Here is a 15972-nt window from a genome sequence, read left to right on the forward strand (position 1 = left end):
ACCCAGATACTCTGAAGTAACTCTTAGAGGATGATACTTCTGGGAATGATTTTGCAATGGCCAATGACAACTCACTCCTATCACTGCAGAAGTGCTCCAGGAAGTGCTACTACTTTTGAATAGACTACCAAAACAGGGGAAACTTGCCAAAGCCACCACACAAGGTTTCCACCAGATAGCATCATGAAAGAACAGGTAATATGACTTACAAGTCAATTCTGGCAGTGACATAATTTGATGAAGAGCTTTATAACTGAAGCCAATAAAAACTTAATTATGCGGTGGATAAAAAGCCTGTCCTGTCCTTCGTATGCAGGCCCAACTCTAGGAATAACAGAGGTGGTACTGATGATGTGCTTTAGATACCATAAAAACATAGGCAGTAAAGCAGTAGCTTTCTGACAATCTTACCTGGGTACAGCTGCTTTGTTGGGGCGCTCAGCTGTGCAGTTTTTGAAACTCTGTAAGCAACATCTGATCCTTTTGAATTCCTTCTGTTTGTGCAAAATCCTGCTGTTCTTGATATTCCTTCTGGTGAATTGTGAAATTCTAATGCTTTTAGCACATCAACGGGTTCAGCTGAAAAAGGAAAAAAAAAACCAAACCAAAAAGAATTACTCATCTTGCATCTCTACAGTATGCAGCCTCCAAAAAGGATATGAATTTCATTGCAAAAGGGTGTGTAATCCAAGCAGTAGCTGCATGCTATTTTGATTTATTGCACATTACTCCCACACCATAATGATATTTTAATGGGATTATTCATTTCGAAATATGTAGGCGTTCATCCCATCCAACATAATTTTTATGATTATATTTTCTAACTACTTGATAACACACTGAAAATCACCATTTTGCAAACGCAGAGAATCTTGGTGGTTGAAACTTACAATGCAGACTTTTAATATGTGATTTTTAAGAAGTGGAACTGATTTTCAAAGTTTGCACAAAAGTTACAGAAACATTCAAGTGCCAATTATCTGCTACCAGAAAATCGTCTGTTGCTAACATTAAAGTATAATCTGATAACATATAACTTCTTTGTCAGACACAAAGTGATAAGGAAGCAGCTAAACTAATTCCTCATTCAGTTAGAGGAACAAAAATGTACCTGCTCTGCCTGTAAGGACTGAATGGACTGAATCACAGTATTCCATTATTTCCAAGTTAAAATGAGAATGGATGTGGTTTGTACTTTAGAGACCAAGTACAATAAAATTCCATTTGTGCTCAGCAATTTAAGGTTGAAATCCAGAGCTGTTAGTGCACTGATATTGATGCAAATTAAAACAAACAAGAAAGCATATATATGTATATAAATATGTATAGAAAGTCAACAACAAAGCCTAAAGCTATAAAAGTTGTCCATGATAAAAGCACAAGGTACTGGATGGACAAGCACTTCAACAGAGGCAGTGAGAGAAAATAGTTTGCAAATTACATATCTTTTCTCTTAGGAAAAATTAAGGTGCTCATTGTCATGCTCCCTATGGATCCCTTGGTTAATATACTTTTTTGAGTGGAAATAGAATTTCAATAGACTTTTTTTTTTTCCTCTGGTTCTATTCTGCAGTTTTTACATTGGTAAATTCATAACAACTTTATTTGGACAGGCAAAGTTTTACATGATTTTCACTGTGAAAGCTGAGAAATGTGCTTGGTAAATTTGACCTTACTTCTCATCTTCGAACTGCACTGTGGCATTAACTATAGCTGATTTATTGTCTGCTATCATTCACTTTACATGTCAACAAAATATCATTTTAAGGTCCAAAATACACTTCCCATGAATATTCAACTGTTTGAACAACTATTTGCAAACAAGTGGAAGAGTGTAAAAACACAGGCAAAGTATTAGTCTTACCTCTCTGTTAAGTACTAACAGAAAAATGTTAATGGATATAATGCATTTTCTATAGGTGTTCCACACAATTCTAGTTACTACCATATTGAAGGAACTTCCACTCTTTTTTTCTGGTAAGTGATGGCTATTTTTGCTTTACCTATAATAGTCTGAACCAGTAGAGTAATGCAGAACCAGTCACTAGAAATATTAGTAAAAATTCCAATTTGCTGTATAAGTCAACCACTGCTACATTCCTTTTTCCTTTGCTCTTTTCTATAATTTGCACCAGATTCTTCATTATTTTTTTAGAATAATGGCCTTTCTTTGCCTGGTTGACTGGAAGACTATTCACCCATAAACAAGATTATTCATTACTCCCTGCTAGTTCTCCTGCTAAAAAACCTCCAGACAAGGAACAGAATAATAATAGGACAATCTTCAAACCACGAATTCCAAATAATAAGAACAAACATTCTTGCTAATAGTGCACAGCTGACTATTTATTTATTTCTGCAAACTGTGATTCACGAAACATAAAATAGTAAAAAGACTAGTCAGTTTAAAAGAATTTCTAGAAATGTAATTTGTCATAGAAGTGACAAGTTAGATGCAATAACAATTTCTATAGAAATGACAAGTTACATGAAGCAATTAATGCAAAAAAGATAATTAGTCTATCTCCAAAGACAAGGTGGCTGACCTATTAAATACATACAGATCACAAGTAACAGAAACTGCTTCCCTAATTTATATCAAAGATTTCAGACAGCCACTTCAAACAATATTTATAAAGTAACGTGGTTCTTTAGATAAACCGGACAGGCACGTAAAAGATGCAGGACTCCTCCTGTGCCATGCCTAGAGCTACCATATAGTGAGGTTCCTGCAGAAGACCCCTCTTTTTGCCAGTGGAAATTTTGTCTCATGGAATTTCAAGACTTTTAAATATATTTTCTGTAAGTAATGAAACCTAGATGGAATAAGCATTCAGTAGGCTTGACCATGCTGACAATACATCAGTCTTAAAATTCTTGATGAGCTCACTGTGCATGCTCAGATAACGAGCTCAGCGCATCTACAGAAAGCAATAGATGCAGTTGCCACAGAGCACAAGTGTAGGAATACAGTCTAATATAAATAGCTCTTGAAAACCTGCAGCTTAGGCCCTCACTGGTTAGAGGTAACCTGCTCAAGTGTAAAGGACCATGAGAAGTCCTCACACAGCCAACACTGCCTGCTTAGAAGACCAGGGAGAGAGGTAGGAAGACGACTCAGAGACGAGCATAGTCTGGAAGCTTTCACCTAAAACTATGGCTTCTCTCTGCCAGTTTCCTTAACGTTCTGCAGTGCTCAGTGTCACTGTATCCTGAGAGCTTCCACTTTCCCTGAAAACTGCCTCTTCTCTAGCATGCTGCTCCCACATGTTTTCTGGGAATGGGAAGAAATAACCAGAAAGAGCCCAAGTTCTAAGGTCACGCAGTTTGCCTGTTTGTGTGGTCCAGAAACCAAGATTACAGCTTGTATTTATATGGGGCAACATCAGTAACCCATATATTGGCAGATCAAGGGTCTCTCAGGAGACCTTCCTTGCAGTGCATAAAACAGCTTTCCTAGAAGATTTTACCTTCTATTTAAATTCCTTGGATAATTTTCTGTAAAAGTAAAGAAAACTGCAGATTAATCTTATATGATGTAATGGTTTTGTATCTTTCCAATTTGGTGCCAAAATTTCAGATGGCAAGGCAATAACAAATAAGCACCATGCAAACAGCTCTATTCACCAGTTCCCCAGTTCTTGGGATGCAGTTAATTCTCCTTATGAAAGACTCAGTTTTGAAAACTCAACTGTTTGCCAGGCAAATTCAATGAAATACAAGATCCAGATGCGGAAAATAGATCCCTTATGCAGATGTTTATGGCCATGCTGCACTGCTACTTGAAGGCCACCTCTTGCAGGCAAGCCAGACAAAGCCCCAAGATAACCCTGGGAAAAGAAGCTTGTGTTCATCAGGGCAAGGCTGCAGTTTTCAGCCTAAGCTCTCCTGAGTTTCAGACTGCAACCAAAATGCAAGTTTCCACTCTGCTACTCTTCCACTGATATAGAACCAACTGCAGGGGGTTATTCTTCTCACTAATGACTATAGTGCAAAGTTCAACAGAACATGTCTTGATTCAAAAGATTCAGAGAGACATGAAACTTTCACTGTCACTGAAAGACTGCACAATAGTAGCCAGAGAAGAAGTGTTTAAAAATTCTGGGATTTCAGGTATGGCAAAGGCAAATTCTTCAGAAATCTCTTTTTGGAAAACAGAATTACATGAGATGGGAACCTGAGTGTTCCAGTATCTTTCAAGATACCAAACTGTTAATCATTTAACTCCATCATAAGTTCCTGGTTTTCAAATAAAAAGAAGATAAAGCACACAAACAAAAATTAGTGGTGTAGCATCTTAAGGCCAAAGATAACTAGTAACTTGCAATATTTAAAATTGTAAAGTCAAATACTATGGTACGATTGAAGTACATCCATTCACTCAATGAGATTCCATATTTATAGCGATATGGATAAGAACATTTGGTCCAGAGCATTTCACATTAAATATAACTTCAAAGCTGTATTTAATCTTCCTTTCCTTTCCCTTTAGCTTTCTTCTATTGTAACTAACTAGGAAACTTAGGGAGAAAAAAGGCACTTTGACAGAAATATAAAATTTTCTAAACTACTTTAAATGGTACTGAGGAAAACTTCATGTGTCTTCTGTTTATTTGGAGAGAGGGAAAGTAAGTAAAAATTGACTTCCAATTTTGGTTAGCACTTTCAAGCCTAAACGTCCTCTATATACAATGATACATTTGTTCTAAAGCCTATGACAATGCATTCTATTAAATGAAATAATAACCACATATTGTAAAAATACAATGGTATTAAAGATTGAAAAAGAACATTATTATCATGCAGTCACAGTTAAAAATATCATAGCTTTCACTGCACTCCACAATCTCTAAAGTGAAAGAAAATTCGTGATATATCATTCTTATTAATACTGATACTACACATATGGATCAAATTATGATATCTTTCTATTGCATTACACTCAACAGCTACTACAGTTGCTCAATGTCATATCTTCTGGAGTTAAACTGAATCTGATGAAAACACCAGATTCATTGCTGATATGTTATAATGTCACAAATGTCAATAGCACACATTATTCAAGTTCAGAAGACTTGCTTCCTTCACTTAGACTTCCCGATATTTGAGCTGGAATCTATTAAATAATATGGCTCTGCCTTTCTCGTGGTGGAAACTGTCCATGGTGGAGGTTCCCAGGCACCATGACAAGTCATGATATCAGAGAAAGGAGTGTTAAATATTATCTTAGTTTATTAAATATGTACCCTGTCTGTAACTGAGATCATGGTGAATGTAGTACCAAAGTAAAAGGTAGTAAAATTCCTTGTTTCTGCTTCAGTGGCCACCACTAAATTTCTGCATTGTGACAAAGCCCACCTGACACTACAAAGGTAAACTGAGCAGAACCCAAGAAAGATAGATCAACAGTGCATCTAATGGCAGTAGTGTCATCTTTGGAATTATACCAGCCACAATAACTTTGGAAAAAAGACTAAAGTTAATTATCTTTATTTTAATGAATTTTCATTTATGAAAACTGTTTTGATTTACAATATGCTTTTTAAAAAAGTTTTACTCAAATCAGTTTAGTGAGTGACACTGCTGACAATGCTAGGTATGTAAATGTTAGGTCATAACACACACAGAAAAGAGAGCTGTATGGTTTCATGTAAATAGAATGTTCTGTCCTGTATGACTCAAAGTAGTGTATATGTCAATAAATTGACACTTAAACATACAAAAAACTTGATCTCCTGTTTCTTAGCACACATATCAGCTTCCACTTAGTAAGTTAAGTCTGCTGCAGTCACAAATAAATTGACAAATTCTGTGTCATATTCATTTCATTCACAGAAAACTACCTGAACATTCTATTACTGGAAATTTTTTTCAGAAGAAAACCTTTACCGCCTACTTGTGCTTTTTCAGCAATTTCTTTGACCCGTCTAAGCTAGTTGGCTACCAGACAGGTTTCTAACCTATGTAAAGCTGTATTGAGAAGTTTCTGTGTCAATTCCACGAGTGGCTGCAATTGCACACTGGCGTGGATCTCAGTATCTCCTGCCTTCCTCAGATCTGTGGAGGTCAAACATTTAGTGATCCCATCCCACATGCATGCACTGCTCCTCAGTAGACTTGCAATGCATGCAGATTGAAAATATATTATTCATTGACCTGAGAACTTTTGAGTGAGTTTGATTATTCCTTAAAAGATAACCATGGAAGTCAGAATGGACTTATCTAAAGGTCACATCTTGAGTTTTCTTCTATTTAACACACTGTAAAACACTTAGAAGCTGCAGTGGGAATAGAGTACTGAACCTTTTCAAACAGGGTGTACCAAACCTGACACCTATTCCCTTGCTATAAACTGTACAGCAAAGCATTTTGTAGCTGCAGATGAAGGTGCTGGTGCTGGTCCTTAGGACCAAACAGTTCAAGGAAGGCTGTTATTGAAGACAGGGTATATACAGGAAATAATCATCTGCATTTTCAGAAGGAAGGACTTCATTGTCAGGCCTCAAAGTAGAACTCTCCAGGATTGACAGGAAAGTGACTGCAGTGGCAGCTTCTGGCTACAAAATCCATTCACATATGAAATTATTTAGGGGATGACTCATTTAGACCAAAATATTATTATTTCTGTTGAAATACCTAGTAAATCAAGGAAGTTGAAATCCCATCATATTTAGATTTTGGTCTGGTAACTCCTGGGTCTTAGTCTCTTAATTTTGTGAGCGAGCTCAGGCACAATGATCCTTCCCTATTTAAAGGTTGTGTTCCCCTACATAATTTGCAAGATGCTAACAGATTGCATGCTGGAGGACACACTTTAAATGCAAACAATCACAGAACTCAAGGGGAAAAAAAAAGAGCCGGTATTCTTTACAGATATACCTTAGCAAATGGAGGGGCAACTCAGTGTTTGCCATACTGTTAATACCTCTAGTCACTTTGCCTTTTCCTTGTTTTTTGATATAGTAAACAGTATTTTTACAATAAACAGTATTATGTGTTTTTCCAATAAAATAAACAGGCAACTTTGAGTTATCATAATTCTTCAGCAATGCCCTTTTTTGATTGATGTGAAACTGAGTGATGACTCCACGATAAACTAAATAACTGTAGACCCTTTAAGAGTTATGATCAGTAACTCCTAATTAGTGAGATACAACCCTGGAGTAGAAAGGAGCTCAATTTGCCCCAGTAAAAAGAATAATTATATGAGAAATTTAGGAAGACTAATGTCTCTAAATTACTATTATTTTACTTCATATTTTTCCATGGAAATAGGTTTCATTCTGCCAGTAATCTGTTCCAATGGAACCACTGCAAAAGCTAGAACTTAAAGAGCGTTGAAACATTAATCTTCAGTTCTAAATGGAGTGTTTTTTCAAAGTTTTAGTCCAGTTTTATGTCATTGTAACAGATCATTTAAAACATACTAGCTGTTACAGCCTGGTAGGTAGGCTAAAATGTGCATATTTGGTGAGTATTAATGAAGGGACTCCTTATACTTGTGGACAAGACTTTCAAAATAGGCTACCTATGGTTAGATTTCTAGGTATATATTTAGGGACTGAAATAGGAAGTACTGGCTGCTCCACAGGTTTTTGAAACCATGTTACCCATTAAAGGCATAATAGCCTACAGTTATTTAGTTTATTTACTTTTCTTAAAATTTTGAATCTTTATAAGTGCTCATTCTAAGGACCTTCCATGTATTCTAAAGGTGGGTAAGGATAAACAATGCTATGATGAAGGTTTCTGACACTCATTAAATGGTCCAAGGCTTAATAAATATAAGAGGTCTTTACCAGCAGCGTTAGAACCTGGATTTGTTAAACCGCTAGTTTGCTGACCTTTAGGATACAAGACAAGACCCATCTATTACTAGAAATCTGTGCTATTTCTAATGTGGTAAGAATATTTTTGTTTCTATTTTTACCCTTAGACACTTCTACTTATTGGGGGCACTTATGATGGGTATCTTTGAAAACCACAAATATATAGAATTATTATTATCTATACTTATTATTTTACTGTGTTCTTCATCTGGTAAGCATTAATGCAGAAGTAAACATCCAAAAGCAGGAATTCAAAAGCATGTTATGCCCAAACGCTTCACTGAGCTGCCCAGTTCTTAGAAAGGACTCTGTTACCTTCCCACTGCAGGCTCCAGCCTCTGTATCCCAAGCAACGATTCCCTGCAGTTTGGCCATAGGTGTCTAAGCACTAGAAAAGGATCAGACACTTCTGGCCTCAGTATTTCCTACTGGCTAGCTCTGGGCAGAGCTGCCCTTCCTCACATGCTTTTGGGCCTGGCAGTCTGAGAATCCCAACTCCACTGAGAGCCCAGACGTGTAACAGAAGACTGCTCTGGGAGGAAGCATCAGACGCGTCGGTTCTGCAGCGTCCTTTGTGAGGGTTCCAGCGCTTTTCAGAGATGTTGACCAAAGGACTTTACAGAGCTGGATCAAATGAACTCTCTGTTTTATGGGCTGCAGAAGTGAGTTACAGAGCATCTTCAAGGTACAAAAATGAAGCTAATTGGGTTGCCTAAAGTAATTACATAGTGCTCCTGAAAATCAAGCTGTTGGGGTTTTTTTAAAGGAAACTGAATACAAATTTATGAGATGAACCAAATGTATATTGCCCTCATATATATATATTTCTAGAGACATACTTTAAGGTTGTTTTACCTGTTAAGAATTTTCCTACGTGTTAGCTTTTAGATTAATTATGTAATTGGGATCTTGACTGGTGACATTTTTAGAAGAAGGTGTTATTGCAGTGCTTTCATATTTAACGATTATGAGAACTAGAGATTATCCAGATGCATATAGGAATGCTTTCAATGGCCTAGGATTGACTATTTCACCAATAGAGGCTTGTGTGAAACCGCTCAGAACTGGCTACTTCTGTTTCCACACCAGTTACTTGGAAATTTTTCATTGACTTCTTATGCTGCCAAATCTACTGAATACTTTATAATATTTCAAAGTCTAGGTATATATGAGATACAATTTTGATACTCACCAAATACTAACTATATCTCCTTTTAATTACCAATCTCCAGTACTCATAGAGTAAAAAAAACCTACCCAACCAACCAAACAAGAAAACCCAAACCAACAACAAAGAAACAAACAACCCCAACAAAACCCAAACAAACAAAAACCAAACAAAACCACAAAACCCCCCACTGAAATCCCATACTGAAAACAGTGGAAAACTTGTCTATACTCAGCTATAGGCTCAGATCTTTAACAACTTTAGCTGATTTATTTACTGGAAATATTCAGCAAAGAGTAAGAATATTTCTAGATTTTGTTAGACTGCATAATTCTGGAGTGTAACCTAGATTTTGAGACTTTTTATCATATTTGTTTTATGTATTTTACCATAAAATGTGACTTTTTATTACTCAAAACCTTCTTTGAGACTAGATAGGTTGTACTTTTATCACTTGTTCAGCAACATTGACTGCAATCAAACATTCAGGACCTGATGCTGACTCCATAAACAGTTTCACTTGTTACCCCCAGAGAACTGGGCTAGTTCATCATCTGGTGCAGGCCTGTATTGATCCCTGGGATTACAATACCTTAACATCTGTCTCCATATTCCTATGGAGTTGTTCTTATTTAGCACCCCAGCAAAATCTATCAATACTGCAGTCCAAGTGTCTAACTATTTTGAGGTCTCTGCTAAAGATTCAAAAAGCTGTTTTTGTACAGACAGTGGACACAGTACTTTCCATTGTGAAAATCAGCAAAACAAGTATTACATTCTTGGGGTATCCTGTTTCTATTGCCTCATCCAAAAACAAAAACCAGTCAAAAAATAGTCCCTGCTACAGGAAGAGACAAGGTGTTCCCTCAGCAATTAAACATCAAAGATGCTGAGCCCACTTAAAAGTTTTGTTATTAAGGTATTTATTCAGAAATAACCCAAATAACACTTCAAAAAGATCTTCTAATAAATGGGAGTTTTCAAATGTGGAACATTTGTACATTTTTCAGCTTTAAGCATAGAATACAGCTAAGGACAAGATTTAGAAATGGTGCCATTTAAAGTAATTCTATTTAATTTGATAGAGAAACAACATATGGAACTAAAAACTTCCACCATACTTTCACTGATGTCAAAGGTATTCTCTCTCTTATGAGAGCAAGGCAAGGAAATCAGACTCAGTTCTGTATTCTATTAATATTAGCAGGAATGCCTCTTAAGCAAGGTTGAAACATCATGAACTTATTTTTTTAATAAACTATGAATGCTTGATTACTATGATAATTTGAGTAAGATAAGGTACACAGCTAAGGGACAGAGTAGGTTAACACTTATTCTACAGCAATACTCCCACAATGTGACCATAATTTGACTCACAGATAAGTTAATTTGTATTATAGACAAAGCTTAGCTGCTGCTGACATTATTTATAGTAGGATCAGTATCTTTGGGTTTTTTTCAAATCATCTATTATAATACATCTTTCAGTTTGGTTTGCAGCAAACACTTGACTTCTATAATATGAGCTCTGCCAAATTCCTTCTGTTTCACACACTGTGTGCATTAACACTTTGACACACGGTGAAGTCCCAGACCTGAAATTCACAAAGGTTTTACAACGCCTTATGTGTGCTAATGTGCTAAAAGGAATTTAAGTTCTGCCAGATTCTACTACTATTGTAATAACCGGGTCAACAATTAATCCTTACATTTACAGTCTGTAAACTTGGTATTTAATACCGAGTAGAACAGTTCTAAGCCCTTGCAACAGGCATGTGTGTTAACCTAATTCCTTTTAAGCCACTGCTCTCTATTGTGTCCATCCAGAGGGCAAATCTTTATCACTGCATGAGACTTCACATTCTTAGAACATTAGAGATTTCTCCCAAGCTCTGCTTAATTTATTCCCCCCATTATCAACAAATACTCAGAACAATGATAAATTAACCAATGCTAGGAGGATTTCTTCTGAAAAGAAGCAGAGTGCTCTACAGAGAAAAGAAAAGCAACTTCTTAATCTTGCTGGCAGATGGAAACCCTACTGTTCGCCACTGTACAAAACAAATCCGGGAAAGACATAATTGCTCCAGTGTGTTTTAGGTATAACTTCAGTAGTAATGTCATGGCTCCCTTAGTGTGCTGCAACCATGTTAGTATTAAGGGTTCTATTTGGAGGACATCAAGTAACTTTGGGCATGACAACCTCTTGCCTACATTTTACAACTGCTGCAGACACCAAATTCACAAACAATAGGGGGGCTGGGGGTGGGCTGGTTTGGTGTGGAGTTTTCTTTCTACTAATCAGAACAAAAGATAGCACCAGGAAATATTTCCTATCCAAGATTTTTTTTTCCTACTGTCATTCCAATTATAGGTGCCAGAGACAGAGATTATTTCAAGCCAAAACCATTGAGTATTTGTGGATATTCTATATGCACTTATATACAGTTACTTTTGTTAAGATATACACAAAAATGAAGTTGAGAAACTTCTTTTCTGCAGAGCTAGTAAAAAGACGTAATTTTCTGCAGCCTAAATAGTCCTTTCTTGGATCCTTGTGGAGTCTCCTAAATTAAATGCAAAGACACATGCTCTAGAAAATTAATAACACATACCAGTCATTTTTCTGCCTGATGTCTGCTGCTGCAGTTGAAACAATTATTTTACCTTATAAACTATTAAGAAATCTAAATTATATAGCAAAACAGACGTATACTCTCAAACTACCCTGGGAAGATTGGACCATTTCACCTGCTGATCCTTGGGACTCAGAAAAACTTCAGCTAGGACCACTAGCTGCATCTAGTGATGGCACCCTTTGATTTATTTATTTTTGCTAACTTTGTCAATATTAATCTGAGAAACACAAACTAACACGTAAGACAATTTCACTAAGAAATAAAGCAATAACTTAAACGTTTATGTTCTTTTTCAACCTTAAAAGTGACTTGATCAGTTAAAATCAGAAGTGCTTTATATCATTAACAGTTCTGAGAAGAAATTTCTATTTTCTGGTTTAAAAGTCCATTTTGTCCAGGTTTAGACTAGCCGGATACATTCAAGAAACAGATCCATATCTTCCTTACTAAGTAATTACAGTGTAACTTCCTCAGCAATTACATAGAAGCAACAGTGTTAAGTGTGCACCCACAAAGCCTCTCCTTTCGCCATCATTAATTGGCCCAGTTCTGCATTCCTTCTGCACCTAGAACTCCCACTAGTTTCCAAGCCTGGGTGGGGGAAGCACAAGGAACCTTTGTATTGCTTAAGATGACAGTAAGAGGTATCTATTCTATATTAGAAACAAATCTGCTTGTCACTGACACAGAAGGTCCAAAGTGTGTTTTCTATATATATCTTCACAGCCTCATTTTCAGTAAGGCTTCTTAAATCTTTTTTTTTTTTTTTCACTCAGATTAAGAGTTGGATTTCCATTTGCTTGAAAAAGCTTATAAATAATAAAAAGACTGATTTTTCATTTCTTGCCCATGAAATTTAAATCAGCATCACAATAGTGCATTGATGTCAAGCTCTTACAAAAAATTTATAGTGTTGAAGCCATGCCATTTCAACTAAATGAGTTTATTCATTCCAAACACATTACCAACAGATTCAGTATTAAAGGTGAGGAAGGGGAAAGGAAATCAAAGGATGTCTTTTAAAATACTGAATTTTGTTTGCTTTAGCCAAGTCTTAAAGAAAAAATATTTTCTAAAAAGAGCTGGTTAAGAGCTGGTGAGCACTGAGCTGACCAAATATGAGTCACTGCTTTTCCCATTCAGTTTATTCTCACTTCTGTAACTTTTTCTGTCTAAAGAAGAAATAACTCAAAAGCCCAAACACACCTTCACACACCATTTCTTACTTCTATGAAAGACACCTCATAGTTCCCTCTTTGACTCTGTGTGTGTGTGTTAAATAAAGAAACTTTAAAAAGTAATGAATTTTAGGGATCTGTTCAGATTTGTCTACATGGAATGGTTTCTCTTGTCTTAAAAGGAAGTCATTGCTATATGATTACATGATGTATTCATATAAAGTTAATTTTCTTTTCATAGAGATAATTTATGAAATGAAAATTGAAGAATATAGAATTTAAAATAGTATATAAGGGCAATTAATATTTCATCCAGCATTTTCATTTTGTCATATTGTTTACCTGCTGTAGTATGCTATTTGATTTTATTCCTTGTTATTTTCCCTCTTCTATTTTCAAATATGAGTCATCATGCCCTATGTTATCTTTTAACTACTTTAAATAAGATTAGAATGCATAAAAGATGATTCAGAAATACCTCCCTTGTACTCTGTTAGAGAAATTAGGTCAAATTCTACTCCCTCTGCAGTCAATGGAAAAACTCTTACTGACTTCAATAACAGATCAAGCCCTAAACACACAGCTCCCTGTAGTTTCTAAGCAAATAGCATACTGTATTTCAGAAAAGTTCAAGAACCAAGTTCTTCTCAAAATGCTTTTACAAACACAAGAAGCCTGTAGTTTTAAGTTTCTGAAATGTCCTCTATGCAGAAGACTAGAAGAGAAGATTTTCAAGTTTTTCATAAAGTTTCCAAAACCGAATTAGTCTGCTTAATGTTGCAGAATAGAGTTCAGTAAGTACCACGTAACTTCTGTTGATTTTTGCTGGGCTGTTTGGATTTAGATTTTCTTTTAACTTGTCACTTGCATCCAACCCACTCTGTAAACATAGTCTACATAAATCCTACCTAATTTAGTGAGTTCTACTGTGAAAAGCGGCATAAGAAATCGATCATGCCTTTGAGGACAGTATCACTTCTTGAAGAAATTTAGTTTCGACATAGTAACGAGTAGCCCGAATCCTTGAAGCTCTGCAAGATTAATTCGCTCTTGGTGTAATTCCACCGAGTCAGTGGAATTGCAATAGGAATGAAATCTGACCCCTTCCAGTCCCTGTCAGAAGCGGGGCCAGCAGGGGGCAGGAGCCCTGATTGATCTGACACCGTCAAGGTTGTACCCAGGTATAAAGGCTTGAATGGAAACTGATCACCTTTCCCTGCTCCCCCTAGGACGCCTGTTGATTCGGAAAGTGGGAATGCAGTACTTCGTTAAAATAATAAATGTGTTTAAAAAATGAACCTTTCATTCCGGAGAGTTAAGCCTCACAGTAAAATAAAAACCTCCATCCCAGCCAGACTGGCCCCTAGATGCTCCTGCGGGGTCCGGCGGGAGGGAGGGAGGGAGGGAGGGAGGAAGGGAGAAAGAGGCAGCGTTTTCACCCGCGGGAGGAGAGGAAAGCTCTCCCGCCACCAGAGACTACACACTGCAGCTCCGCACAGTACAGCACAGCTCCGAACGCCCAGATGTGCCGGGGGCCTGGGGCTGAGCCGTGCCGGGAGCGGTGCGGGGAGAAGTGCGGGGGACGCGAGGGGTGGTGCGGGGGAGGGGGCGGCGATTCCTTTCTGCCGAGGCTGCCGCGCTGCAGCCTGGCTCTTGTTCCCATTGCAAGTCCCCCGCGGGCCGCACCCTGCCCACCAGGTCCACGGACACCTAAGGGACCACTCGATAGCCCGGGGAGGCTGCAAAGGGGGGAGGAGGCTGGGGACGGCGCCCCGGCGCTGACACCGCCCTTGTGGAGCCCAGCGAGCGTCAGGCTGAGCCCCTCGAGCAACCCCGGGCATCTCCACCTGCGGGGCGCCGCTGCCCCAGGGGCTGCCTCCCACCCTTGCGTCCTGGAAAACTTTTTGCCCAATGAAACGCGTTCCAAAAGGAAAAATGAAAGAGCGGAGAATGCAGAAAGTCAGAGCAGGGAGCCTCCCCCACCCCAACTTTCCCTTTCCTCGCCCCTCCTAGGAGAAGGCAGATACTTGTTCCATTCCAGTCACAACTTGGTGAACTTGAGCAGTTCAACAACACTGAAAAGCGGACGCACACTCCACAAAACAGAGTCCAGTACTGGAAGAGGATAAGTCACTCTGCTCAACAAGTATTTCTTTCATCTTCCCGCCCCGCCAGTGTGCATCCCCTTTACCTCATTAAAACCACATCCAAAGTTTAAGGCTGAGGCTGAACGGGAGCCATCGCGCCGCGGCACCTGGGAGGGACGTCCCCCGCCCGCGCCGCCGGGGGCTCCCAGCGGGTCCCCGCGCCGGCCCCAGCGCCTCCGTGCGCTCTCAGCTCCCCTGCACCGGCACTCGCTCTGACAGGTTTCCTCCGAAACGCGGCCACAGCCGTGCCCCGGGTCCTCTCCCCGAGGAGGGGAAGAGAGGCGACTAGACTCCCCGGCTCCCCTTTGGTTTCTTACCTCCTCTGACCTCTGCAGTCCGGAGAAGGATAGCGAAGGTGATGAGCACGGTTACAGCCGAGTCCCAGGGCCACCTTCTCGTTTTCCACCTTGTGGACCATCTCTGCATCTCCATGCTGGGCACCCACAAGTGTGAATTAAACACGGGCGCCTTCAGTTTATACCAGCTCCGTCCTTTCCACTATATTCCCAGAGATGATTTCTCCTATAGAGCCATACGTGATAAACCGAGAGGGGTTTTCTCTGTTTCGACCCGCTCCCGCTCTGCCCGGCCTCGCACAGGCCCCTCCGACCCGTCCTCCCCGGTGCCCTGCCTTCAGACTGAGGGGAGCTGAGGGGCTTTAATCAAAATGCAAAGAGCGCCGCATCCCCCTAAAGGCTTCATCCCGTCAGAGGGCTGGGCGAGCAGCTCCCAGGGCCACCCCTGGAGCCCGACTGACACGCCAGCCGCCGGGCGGAGGCCAATCGCGGGGCTCCCCCGGCCGCCCACAGCACCGCCCTCCGCCTCGGCGGCGGCACACCGGCTGCTCCGCGGGCACCGCCGGCCCCCGCGGCGGCGGAGAGCGGCCCCGCCGGAGGCGCTCGGGGAGCGGGGCCGGCGGTGCGGGAGCGGTGCGGGAGCGGTGCGGGGGCGCCGCCGGGATGCCCCGTCCCTGGGGCAGCGCTGCCCCCCGCCCGGCACGGCGCGGGGCCC

The 15972-nt window shown here is 39.6% G+C and overlaps 1 protein-coding gene across 7 annotated transcripts in view; it reads right to left on the reverse strand.

Annotated features, from left to right (window-relative positions):
- Positions 1–15703, reverse strand: part of COL11A1 (collagen type XI alpha 1 chain) — a 131622-nt gene extending 115919 nt beyond the window's left edge. For all 7 annotated transcript variants that reach the window (XM_050306663.1, XM_050306667.1, XM_050306664.1 and 4 more), the window contains exons 1-2: positions 15279–15703; positions 412–579 (exon numbers count right to left, since the gene is read on the reverse strand). In XM_050306663.1, coding sequence (XP_050162620.1) covers positions 412–579; positions 15279–15393 — 283 coding nt within the window. In that variant the 5' untranslated portion in view covers positions 15394–15703. The remainder of the gene's footprint in view (positions 1–411; positions 580–15278) is intronic.
- Between the last annotated feature and the right edge of the window lie 269 nt (positions 15704–15972).

Source organism: Myiozetetes cayanensis, unplaced genomic scaffold (assembly GCF_022539395.1).
Source record: "Myiozetetes cayanensis isolate MyiCay16 unplaced genomic scaffold, myiCay2020 scf12, whole genome shotgun sequence".
Taxonomy (NCBI): domain Eukaryota; kingdom Metazoa; phylum Chordata; class Aves; order Passeriformes; family Tyrannidae; genus Myiozetetes; species Myiozetetes cayanensis.